Here is a 13,474-nt window from a genome sequence, read left to right as displayed (position 1 = left end):
AGCTCTAAAGCCAAAATTAGTGCCTCCCAACCAAAAAAAAAGTGCAAACTTATGGTGTCTTTAACTTACAGGCCCGCATAGAGTTACTTTAAATAGAAGTCACCTTTCCCTCTTCTCTTCTCTTTGCTTTTCAACCCTCATTCATTGTTTACTCAATTCTTTCTCTCTTGGATCAATATCTTCGGGCTAAAGACCTAAACAGTGAAAGTTCAGCTGTTTCTCATCCATCTGTACTCCTGTTCTCTTTGAAGAGCTGCGTTGTGACTAAAAACCTGTTTTGAAAATATATCTAAATTATCAAATTAACCGGAAATAGCAGTTCAGTTTCTTTCTTTATGCTTAAGTTAGTTAAGTAAATTAAGTTAGATGGGCCTTCCCCTTGAGTTAGAAGTAAGGAGCAGACACAGCCTATGTATTTTTAAGAAGAAACTCTTGAAACCATATAGGTTTTCTTTTTATTTTGTCTTCCCTCAAATCTACACTACCGATCTGGAAAACAAACAAATCATCCTTTTTCCTCAATCTTTCTTTTCCTTTTTTCCACGTTATCTTGAGACCTGTTATTACATTATTCGCCGTTTTTGTTACAAGCCTGGAGACTGATATCTTGCTTTTGCTAGAAACTACTTTCCCCCAGTCAGTCGACCACAGCCAACCAAGTCAATGGTCAGCCTTGTTAGGCTGTGGGAGCATGAAGGGGAGAGCAGGTCTTTTCTGTTCAGGGACAGATGCTTGGGATCCAAACAGAAGCAGCGCTATTTGTGTGTTGCTGAATGGGAACCATATATTTGCGTGAAACCTGTATATTGATATGAATTCTGCAAGGCCAGCTTTCCTAGGGAGAGGTAAAACTGCTACAGGTGCCAGGTTTAGTCTTTGAATTGTCTGACAGTTATCTCTGAACTTAAAGAATGAGCTTATTTTGATGTTTAACTGTCCATTTTTAGTGACTTCAGGCCAAAGATTTGTACTTGTGGGATGCACTGAGGCACAAGACTTCCTATGGCATTTCACAACACTAAACACACTGAGGGATGCAGATCAATATTCATCAGCAAGCACCACAGTATTTATCACAGACATTCATCTAGCCTGAAAGAAATTGAAATGCTCTGCCAGAAAGGACTGTGTCTGAAATGAAAATCGGAGAACAAAAATTTCTATGAAAAATTGTATTTTTTAAACCTCATAATCTGATTAGAAAATGCAGTTCTAAGAAAACATCAGGAACTAGATTCTTCTGAGTCATATGCTTTTGATACATTTTCATCATAATAGCTCAGCTAAAACTTGGGAACCAAAAGTTATCCCAGAAAGGAAGAGAAATCAGCAACTGAAGAGAATCTCTGTGTTGCATTCTTATTTATAAGGAGAAAAACTACAGAGAAGGAATGGGGAGAAGGACATCTACCTTCTTTACTGCTTCACACTTCCTTTTTTGCCAGTAATCCAGTCGTTGATGTGGGTTCAGGTCAGATATCAACAGTGGATTATACGTTTTTTTCAGTCTGTTTCTGGGTGCTTTTCGATGTTATGGTTAGCTGACAGCTTAAGTCGTTTCCCAGATTATAACAGCATGATCCTTCTTCCTCCTGCCAGCACTTATCTGATCCCACTGTGGGGTGGTTCTAAAAGTAAGCTCATGCTGCAGTAAAACTAACTCAGCAAGAAAAATCACGGATCTTATGGCTCACCTCTGGAAACAGGTTCGCTACAGGGATCTTGCACGTGCCAGTGCATGGCAACAGGTGGGTTTATAGCCCCCACCTAGCAGACATGATGAGGAAATGACTGCAAGCAGTCCTGACTTGAATCAGCTTAAATTGTGGAAATAGGTCATTAATATGTTTACAGCAAAAATTAAGAAGGACAGTTTAATGTATCAGTGTTTTAGAGGATTAAGCTAATCTACAGGCTATGTTTCTTTTAACAGAAAGTGGAATTACTGGAATTCTAGGCGGACTGACCTGAAAAAAATTGCCAAAGTTACTTCATCATCTTAACAATGGAAATTGGTTTAGTTCAGAATTCGCTTCCGGAAAAGACTGATTTTATACCTTCATTTTAAAAACAGCATCCAGACAAACAGTAAAATAATGAACTGCTACAGTGAAATTGGACCATAAATCTTTAGAATCTGAATGATTTAAAAAACCCTGAAAAATAGTTCATTTTCTTAATGGGCCTAATTGGTAACATTCCACCTCAACCCAAGTTCACACATTACTTTCAGGAGTTTCAGTTTAAATTCATCTCTCTCTTCTAGATGGTAGTTTTGTATAAACCAGAATTGTTGATTATAAATCTCCTACAGCAAATTGAAAAAAAGATTAAAAAATAATCACGTGGGTAAATTGTTTCAAAGGACAGTAATTTATATGGGATATCTGACTCATAGGAAGGAAATTAGTATTGATCAGATGAAAATTCAAAGAATGAAGAATTTGCTTACTTTTAGCCAGTCTGATTTATGGGACTTTAGCCCTATTATAATTTTGTATTGATTACAAAGCCTTTGCATAGGTTAATGATAAAGGTTAAAAGTTCCTCAACAGTGAAAAGGATTGAAAAGATGGATTTCTTCATTTAAAACAGGCATTATTGACAATGCTGATTCCAGCACCCTAGAGCATTGAAGTTATAATGAACAGGTTGTATAATGAACATGGATTTAGAAGCTATTGTGTGAGAAAGCAATAGGAATAGATCTAATGAAGGTTACTGTGGTTCTCTCTACCTCGATGAAAAATACAGTTATGTTTTAGTCTCTGTATGCAAAATAAAACCAAGTCTTTTAGACATCTAATACTTTACTATATGCTAAAACTGTAAAAAAAAAGTTAAAAAGTATACATTAACCATTTCAACAAATAATGTTATCTCTTTCTGATTCTTCAGAATGCAAAATAAATGGAAATGTTTTGGTTTGTGACACCATTTGTTTGTGTTACATTAACTCATAAAAGCTTTGTTTTCTAAATGGAAATACTGAGTTCATTAATGTATAATGTGAAACAAATGCCACTGTCAACTTTGAAAGAAAGCTTTCAAATACTAGACTAGAGACTTAATGTCTGCTGCTCTTGTAGTTAAAATGACTTGCCAGACTTATGTTAAGATCATTGGTTACACTCTATTTCTCATATATACAGATTTCATAAAATATGTACACTTAAACATGATATATTGGATTCATTTCCTCATATATGGTTAACCATGCAGAATTCTCTTAGCTAATGCCATTAGGCAGACTTCTTAACTGCTTTCTAACAATAACAGTAATACTATTCCTTTGTTTGTAGGTGAGATTACTTGCACCTTGATATTCCCTGTACATTTGTAATCACTCTTTGTGTTGATTTGTGTATTATTATAATGATCATTAGAATATATAAAGTTAAAAAGGAGGATTTTAGATCAAATTATTTCCTCCAAATAAGTACCAATTACCTACTCCAGATACTTTCTATGTAACAGTATCTATGTTTAGTGCATAGACAGCCAAAACTGGCAACAGCTCAGTACACTGTGTTTCAAAGAGTTCTTACCTGCATCATGCTACAGCATACTACATTATATGGACAGTGACATGGTTTTCCCTGGGGAAACTGGTGAAAGCTCTGTCACTTAAGAATAGAGTGGATATAGCACAAGAAAGTTACTCTGAGAGATAAAGAAATCTAATGACGGCTTGATTATCACCACGCTTCACATACAGACACAAAAATCCCAGTCATTGATGATCTCCCTTTGTGGAGGCAAGCTAAATGTAAATTTTCAGTTGGCTTGGCTCCTAAGTGAGCATCATCTCCCCGTTCCACATTGCCTTGTGGCATATAGATCACGTACAGTCTTTGGTAGTCCTACTCAAGGTCCTGCCTGGGTTCTGATACAGGTTTCCTGAGCTACTTTTCTTAGGAGCAGCCATGAAAACCTACAGGATTGCATTTCACTGAAAGAAATGACTGGCCAATTACAGCGGTGAGACTCATGAGGACATTAAGAATGTGCTGCTAGAATTTATATCACAGTACAGAAACTTCCTATGATACTAAGAAATTATCCAAATTTCAGTAATTTCACTGCCTATGTCTATGCTGTCAAGTAAGTTAGCTTGTGAGTTGTCTCCTGGTTTCGGTTCCCATTGTCCACATTGCATAAATGTTAGTTCACTCCATGGCTCAGCATTAAGGAAAACCATCTCCGTCCCTCCAAAACAAACCTCAAGTTCTGTGGATAATTCATTCCGAGGACTGCTTCCAAAAGGCAACACAAACCAGACGGCCAAAGGCTTGGATTTCTCTGCCCTACAAAGTCCCTCAACAGCAGGCTTTTTATTTTCAAAACACTTTCCCATGCCTGGATATCATATCCCAGAGCCTGTAATGCGCTCCTTCAGTTTCATGTTATAAAAACACCACCTGGTGAGTTGCAGCACAGCCCTCATGTTTTTTTCAGGCACTTTGAACTCAAAACAAACAAACAAAATTATAACTGGGTCTTTGAGCCAAGGAGACCACTGTGTGTGGCTTAAAAGAGATGCAAGACATTGTACTGTGTAGCGGAGATTTGTTTAGCAGTTTCTTCTACGATTTGCTATCTCTGAGCACAGTAGACATAAGCCACTCAACATCACTTTACCTGAAGGATCTCGTTCTGGGATGTGTACTTAGCTATGTAAATATAGCTGCAATGACTCTTTCTCTACTTCAGTAGGAAACACTTTCATGAAGTACTGGCTTCTCAGAGGTGTTTGCACACGTCAGACATTCACTGTTTTCATGGCAATATGGCAGGCCTTCATCCTGCCCTTCAACACCAGATGCTGAAACCAAAAATGTTTAAAGGCAGAGGTTTAGGTATAAAAGTGAAAATATAAGACTACAGGTGAAACAAATAGGAACTCAATCAATGTCCCACTTTTTTTTTTTTTTTTAGTTTTCTTATCTAGAATTTCTAAAATGTAATCCACTTGCCAGAGCTACATGATTTGGTATTTAGTTTTGTTTTTCCAAGATATAAAGCATAATGACAGGGAATATGTCAGAAAATATTCACTGGTCACCCAGTGGTGAACCTGTTATGTGACTAAGTGTGGGATTCATCTGTCTAAATTCAGACTAAATACCTACATCTGAGTACTCCATCTCCTTCTTCTACATTTACTTATTTCTCTACATTCACTATAATGGGAGCTGCAGTGACTAACTTTGATGCAGGGCAGGACTCAGTTGTCTAAACAGAAGTGCCAAAAGCCACTGGAGATGCTTTAGGATGTCTAAGACAACCTTAAAGGGTTTTATAAGAATCAGGCTTATTTTGGATGGGCAGCTGTATGCCAACTGCGATACCCTCCTCCCCTGCACCTAAAATGTAGACAGCTATGTTTAACCAACTGAACCCTAGCTGTAGATGTAGACTGTACAGATATGAAAAACTAAGTGGAATTAATCATGCCTTATGTATCATCTTTATTATCTTCTTAAGCTCACCACTTCAGCATCAGCATAATGCTACTTTACGCTGCATTTGGGATGGTGCTCGCACTTAAGCTTATCATTTCTGACACAAACTGACCCATATAACCACTATAGCAAAGCAGATGAAATTCTGTTCTGCCAAAATATGAGCTCATCTGTGATTTTAAAAAAGCTGTACTGAATTTTTTTAATGGATGTATTTTAAGGACTCTGGCCTTCATAGTTAAAAATGATCTCATACAACTGAGAAGGTGTAAGCACATTTTCAGTTTGTTGGGGTTTTTTATTTTTGCTTTTCATTGTTTTTGGTTTAGTTTCTTCTTGCATAAGGCAAAGTGCCTGTAGAAAAAGTAGCATGAATTTATGAGAATTATGAGAATCATTCACTCTACTTTACAAGGATAATAAATATGTATCCCTACTCTCCAAGGCACAGTTTAATCACTGAATGCCAGAAGTTAGCAGTCCCAGTGGACTGATTATTTAAATTTTTCACTATATCTTATTGTTTCTCCCACCTCAAAAGCACCAGGCAATGGTCACAGGCAGACTCAAATAGTGAAACAGAGACATTACTGTTTTGGCAAAATCTATTCATTTTGGTTTTGAGCCTTCTTTTCTCTTTCACCTTACCTCTACTGACAAGCTATTGGAATTGACACAATCAGGTACAATAATTTATTGCACCCAAATTAAGATTTTAGACCTCACAGAAAGACACAAGGGGATAGGAATCAAAACCATTTTACAACATACCATTTTAGTATCAGTGAAGCCTGTTTTCTGTGCTAATTCATTAATTTCATTGATAAGGCAGCAGTTATATGTATGTTTATGTAAGAATAGGTTCCATAATGCAAAAGCCTTCATTAATTCTAAATGAATAATGTTGACTCTGTTCTTTTCTCATGAAGCTTGTAGGAAATAGAGCTTCACTGAAAGACAACAAGTTTGAAGTACTGAGAAATTCAGCTGAGTAAACTGATATGTAATTCAGATATGGCAAACCAGTGTGTAATGCTAGATAATTTATTTTTCTTTAAAATTAAAGCCTGAAAATCCCCAAAGCTTCATTGGAAAAATGCTTGAAAGTTTTGACTTTTTTTGGCTTCTGTGGATCAGCTGTTAATTTCTCCTTCATTAAATGAAAACTAAACAAAATAAAGCAGAGATATATTTTTCACTAGGTTGATTCCTGACTTACTTCTCAACAGAAATATCTCTTATATTACTGTTCACATCTTCAAAAGCAATGTAGGCCAAGAATGGTAAAGCAACGTAAATTCCTTCCCTCTGTAGTACTTGTTAGTGAAATCCAGTGGGGTTTTTTTGTTTGCTTGTTTGTTCATGACTAGTACTGAATTGTGAAACATTTAATACTTACAGAATCACAGAATCACAGAATTGTTGAGATTGGAAGGGACCTCGGAGATTATCCATTCCAACCCCCCTGCTCTTTTCCGTTTCACTTATTGTGCAATGGAGAGGGCAAAAGTTGCACTACATCATAATAACACACAGATTTCCTGAAGAGGGTGAATACACACACTGCTATATGTGTACTATAAGAAGGGCATATGTTCAAGTGTAATATAGCATATGCTTTCCTTTTAGGGACATCCCTTAGCTTTTCCAAGTATAGATGCAGTCATAAAAACATGAAAATGGCCTCAAGAAATTAGTCCTTTGCCAGGTACCCTTCATAATATAGTTCTTCCCAGACATCTTTTTCTCCCCTCATTGAGACTTCATGGCCAACATCATATGAACTTCACAGGGACGAGCCCTCGAATAACCGTAGAGGTAGTTCATTGTTTCTACTTTTCTTTCTAAGCACTGGATACTCATAAGTATTTTATGATGTTTTTAAGATTAATGGTTTAAACTCACTAGCTGCGGAATGATCTGACATATACTGAATATTTTTTTTCTCACATATAGCTACTGTTCAGTAAAGGAATCTATATATTATTTAAAGTAGGAAATGCAAGTTTTCACAGCAACCATTACGTATAAACTGAAGCATGTCTGAGGTATTTAAATAGTGATCTAGTTAGTATAACTATGTTTTGAAATGTTTTCATGATATTAATATAGTTACGAATAAAATCTTCGGAAAAAACAGTAAAAGAAAGGGAAGAGACATCCATTAGAAGCTTTAAAATTTCCAGATGACAAAAGATTGGCCAATCAAAAAAAAGGTTTGGTAACTGATATTTCATTTTAATTTATGGAATGACAATGCAAAGTAAATACTTTTTTTTCCTCCTTTTTTGTTAAAGTCATCTAATGACTTTTTTAAAGTTTATCTGCATAAAGTCATTATTGAGACCTCATTATTGTGAATTGCAGGAATCAAACTAATATTATGTCTTCTTTCATACTACAAAAATATGTCAATATTAGTGAGTGCTGGTGTTTACTTGACACAGTAAGGAGATTGTCCTAGCTCTCGCTAGCTACAAATTCCTGAACCCATTGCTCTGATATCACTGCCCTTCATTCCTCTTAATCATTATGCTATTCTTCCTTTTGTCTTTGCCTACAAATTCTTCAGTTTACTTTATCAGTTGCATCCAAATTTATCTTCTACTTCCCCAAAATATTATTCCTCCTTACTGACATCTACAAATTCATGACCCACATTCCTACATGTCATGCTTTTCCAGGTATCTCATTATTGTAAATTACATTTCCAACTTCATATTTAAACATTCATCTACAGCACATGAGGTTTTTGGTCTGTTCAACTGACCTTTACGTATTTCTTTAACCTCTCATAAAGTTTCTTCATGATCTTTCTTACAAATTTTGGGACAGAATTTCAACTAGTTATCAGTGGTTTTCTTCACAGTTCATGTGTTGTAAGATCCCGAAATTTAGCTTACATATAATGATTGAAACAATTATTTGCCCTTCTAAGAAGAATTTTGCATACAACTTCACGGGAGTGTTGTCTTGTAAAAGCCACATTCAGCATTTTTTTCCTATCTGAAACACTGTCCCATCCTTATTCAATTTATTCCTCATATTTGAGGCTCATAGAAAATGCTTCTGCCGTAAAAGCTGTATTTGAATCTTCCAAAACATTGTAAGAATGATGCACAGAGAAAAATCCAGTTCTTCCTGCTTTCTAAATCTTTGACAGGGTTTGTATCCAATGGGATTTCCACAGCAGCTCATTTGGCAGCTTCATTTTCCCTTGAAGAGCCATGTTAGTTCTGATATATGTTACTCAGCAGATAGAAGATAATACAGTAAGGCGTTTGAGGCTAGACTACTGTTACACAAACACTTTCTGGTTTGGTTTCAAACTAGACCATTATTAGAGGATGTTCCATTTAAAACATTTAAAATGCTTAAAGTCCCAGCATGGCACTTGGTAGGCAAGCATCTACTACTCAAAAGTCATAGCCCATTTTTGTAATAATTTTACAATCTCAGTAGAAAAGCTCCATGTCAAATGAAAATCTTCCATGACTTTAGGTCTGACTTTTCAGATCAAGGTTAAAAGCTCTTGCTGAATATTGGAATGAAATTGTATTGTTGCTGTAGCTATTCTAGAGAACATAACAGGTCAGCTCTCAAGGCTGACAGTACCATTACCTCGCACAAGCTTTAAATATCTTTAGAAGATGTTAAAAAACGTTAGAAATACTCTGCAACTGTTATACTATAATGAGATGCTGTAATATTTATCACAGTGTTGGTGAAATTCTTTTACTGATTAATTTTTTCTAAACCAGAGCAGGACAATACTTTAAATTGTAGCCACTAACTGAGTTTCACAGCTGATGCTGGGGACAGGTATGTGATACTTGGCAGCTTCACTTTATATAGGTTCATGCAAACGTTACATTTGGATTTTAATTCCCAAGTGATTTATCTTCTGCTCTGCTGCAATTCTAGCTTTTCTTCAGAAAAAAACTCTGAATCTCAGCTGAAACTTCTGAATTTTACCATTTTCCAGTCAAAATATTAGCTCTAGTATGATTTTGATACTAAACTAGACATTTATCAGAGATCATTTGAAATATTTGGGTAACTTAAATGCCTTTTCTATTACATAATTCCAGCTTCTAGCATGTGTGGAAACTAAAACAAAAAAGTTTGCTTTTGGTTTTGGTCTGTTCTGCTACAAATATTTGGAAAGCTCTCATTGCGAGTTTGCTGTGAACTATGAAAGTTAAATTCATTTAGAGGAAAGGATCACTTCCATTACTGATTATGATATACGAATGGTGACATATATGTATAAATCCTGATGCATAATGGACAACAGAACCTATTTATTTAAATAGAAAGTATAGCCTAGGTGTAGGAATTAAATTTATAGTTATACTTACTAGAACTAGCTAAACAAAAAAAGACATAGCATTCTGGGGAGAAATAAAACACGGTTCTGTTAAAATAGGCTATTTTTTAGGAGTGTTTTTCTGTTCAGTGATTTTTCACAGGATCATGCCTACATATATTTTTTGAACTTCTCATTTGAATAAAGTCAAAGTTGTGGCATAGAACTATGGGGCTGAATAGGTGAAAAGTTTGCTGTATGTTTGCACTGCAATCCTAACAGTAAGTTATATCACAGATGATATCAGAGATGATATTAAATACTTTATGGCATTTTGATTGATCAAAGGAAAATGTATTGGTAGGATTGAATATTTTTTTAAAACATTTCTTTTCATGGGAACTTCCAAAGTCTGCAGTTTTCCTTTGAGGCTGGAGAGAAAAGAAAAAAAAAAAAAGAGATAACATTTCCCATAAAATGAAATCTATTTTTTTCCTATTTTCCATAATATTGTCAATGAAATTTTCACTAGAAATTAAGCCTGACTCTCCAGTCAGTAATTAATATCTAGTCACATTGCCTTCAGATTAAGGTCACATACTCTAATTGAAGCTGGCTATTTCTTTAACTGCAAGATCTAGGAATATTTTTCTTTTTATGATAATTATCTTTTATAATAAGTGCTATCCTGGATGTTTAAGATAAGACCATATCTTTCACTACTGTGATAGTATATCTGTAAATACACTGGGAAAAATCTGCTTCGTTATACCTATAGCACTTGGTGAATTGCTGTGTGGGATAGATGAGAGCTGAATTTTTCACTGCCTATTGAAATTAGTCTTTTTAAATATTGGAAAACTTCACTAATGCTCTGGAGAAAGGACCCAAACCATTTTTTGTTGTTGTTCTATTTACACAACCTCCCTGAAAAAAACACATTGATATACCCTCTTTGATGATCCACCAAACATCCATTCAGTGAAGTGTTGAGTGACTGATCTTTTTCTAGACAGGTTACTGAATGTGCGTGATAAGAAGAAGTTGTATTCTGTCCTTCTCAACATCTATTGTCACTCTTCCTCCTTGTATGTCCACTTGCATTGTAGTCATACAGCTAATTTTCACAAATTCCAGGCAAGAGCACTGGATCGATAAACCCACACAAAATAGCAGTATATTCTGCTGTCTAAGTACAGCAGCAAAGAAGACAAATTCATTCTAGCAGGTTTTTCAGACAACATGATTGGCTTTAGCTGACTCTTCCCTTAATGCATTTTTTCAAAGCTACAGGAAGGAGATTTGAGTACATACAGCAAGTTCACAAAGAGCAGCTTTCAAGCTGCTTGTGGAGAAAAGAGTATTTTCAACACAAGCACCAAAAAAGTTTTTCCTTTTAAAAACGAGGATTCTCTGTAGTTTCTGTTAAACCAGCTTAACAAAGAGGATAACACCATGACTGAAATATTTCTACTTCATCACAGTCCCTTTGAATAATAAAAAAAAGAAAAAGAATCACTAGTTTATTCATCTTTCCTAATGATACAGAGAGGAAAGAAGTACCTAAACAATGAATAATAATGCACAAACTCAGACTGTAAAATCAATATGTCAGCTCAGTAGAGCTGAGCTTCTTTCTAATGCTGCTGTTCCAACAGTAGAGTTTACCTTCTGAATTATATATGTATTGACCTAATTACATAAATATTGACTTTGCTTTATATGAAGCTTTTTTCAGTCTCAGTGTAATTACAATGTCAATATTTGTTGCATGTAATAACACTGAATTTAGACTTGTTAATTTTGATTGATAGTGGCATGCCACAAGTTATTATATGGGATAAGACAGCTAGTTTAGAAGTATGCATAGCAAATACAAGCAGCTGACAATGCTATCAAATCTGAATGTGTCTCCAAGACCTTCTGTTTCCGATTGTTTAACCAGGCAGAGGAAATATAATGCGTGATTACATCCTTGTTCCATAGAAAGCACTGTTTTGAGAAGGCGAAATATTTACCCTCGTGCAAAAAAGTACAAATATTCGGCCGGGAACTCAGTAAAAGAGTTCCTGTTTAAAGTTAGCTTTACAATTTTGCCTTACAATGTTGTAAAATCTGTTTAAATTGTGCCAAAATGGAGGTTTTATATAGCAACAAGTATACTTTGCTGCATACCTTCCACCAGTTATACGTTATTTTGGAATAATATTGGGACCCAGACACAAGCAATTTCACATTAAATTATTTCCCTTTTCTTTCAAATCCAAGAAAGATGTGAGCAGTGGACCTTTAGGTACTACTGGGACTTGCAAAACTGTTCACTTCAGTCTGCAAATGTTTGTTGAGATATATTTCTACAAGAACAACTTTGTTCAGAGCTGGCGGACCTCTCAACTACTTTCAACGATGAATAGCCATACAGTATAGTGTATGTTTCTAGATGCAATTATAAAGGATTTTGAAATTGGCAGTAACAAGAGAACTAGAAACCAAACTGTGACAGTCTGTGTGCTGAGGATATTTAAATTTGTTCTAACTATAACATGTGCCAGTAGTGACAAGGCATGCATCATACTATATTTTCTTTTTTGTCTCAGCAGGGATGCCAGACAAGACGACCCTCAGTGACGTAAAGCAGATCCATCAAACCAATGATGGCAGCACTTTAGACACAACTGGAGCAGGATGTACAACAATGGCTGATTATATGACATTTGTGCTGATTACTTTGGTAACACTATTTCTCAGTCTTTGGTAACTATTTAGCTCTGGCTTGATATATGTGTCTCATTGTCGTCTGTATATGCCCACTCACAAGCCTGGAATAAGGGATCTGGTGGATATAGCAATATTTATGATAGCTTGTATAATATCAGCCTCTCTGATCTTAGGCCTGAATATTAACAAAGTTGTTTCTGTTTCTGTTTCTTTTTCCTGTGGTTTTTTTGTAACACCTGTATAGTCACACAAAATCATGTTTCCTTTTATAATATTTTATGTTAAAAATAAGTTGACTATGCTAATCTTTCTCTTAAAAGCAATTTGTAAAAAAGAGGTCACAGAATCATTGAGTCATGGAAGGGGTCCCTGGAGATCATCTAGACCAACCCTGTGCTCAGAGCAAAGTCAACTAGAGCAAGCTGCCCAAGGCCAAGTCCAGTTGGTATTTGAATGTCTCCAAGGATGGAGACACTACAGCCTCTCAGGGCAACCTGTGCCAGTGCTTGAACGCTATAGCAAAAAAGTTTTTTCTTACATTTAAATGTTATCTATTGTATTTCTGTTTGTGCCCATTGCATCTTGTCCTGTCATTGGGCACTGCTAAGAAGAGTTTGGCTCCGTCTTCTTTACTCCCCTTGTCAGGTATTTATACACTTTGATAAGATCCCCCTTGCATCTTCTCTTCTGCAGGCCAAACAGTCCCAGCTGTCTCAGCCGCTCCTTGTATAAGACTTGTTCCTGTCCCTTAAAAATCTTCCTGGCTCTTTGCAGGACTCTACCCAATATGTCCATGTCTTTCTTGTCCTTGGGAGCCCAGACCTAGACACAGAACTGTAGATATGGTCTCACCAGTGCTGAGCAGAGGGGGAGGATCACCTCCTTTGACCTGCTGGCAACGTTTTTCCTAATTCAGCCCAGGAGGATGTTGGCTGTCTTTGCTGCCAGGGCACATTGTTGGCTCATGTTCAACTTGGTGTCC

The 13,474-nt window shown here is 36.0% G+C and overlaps 1 protein-coding gene across 1 annotated transcript in view; it reads left to right on the top strand.

The window, feature by feature from the left end:
• The window catches only part of GPC5 (glypican 5), a 777,907-nt gene extending 765,375 nt beyond the window's left edge, over positions 1-12,532 (top strand). The window contains exon 8 of the mRNA XM_075491967.1: positions 12,375-12,532. Within this exon, the coding sequence (XP_075348082.1) occupies positions 12,375-12,532 (158 nt within the window). The remainder of the gene's footprint in view (positions 1-12,374) is intronic.
• Positions 12,533-13,474: the final 942 nt, after the last annotated feature.

This window comes from Mycteria americana, chromosome 1, assembly GCF_035582795.1.
Source record: "Mycteria americana isolate JAX WOST 10 ecotype Jacksonville Zoo and Gardens chromosome 1, USCA_MyAme_1.0, whole genome shotgun sequence".
NCBI classification, from domain to species: Eukaryota; Metazoa; Chordata; class Aves; order Ciconiiformes; family Ciconiidae; genus Mycteria; species Mycteria americana.
This window is presented reverse-complemented; position numbering and strand designations above follow the sequence as displayed.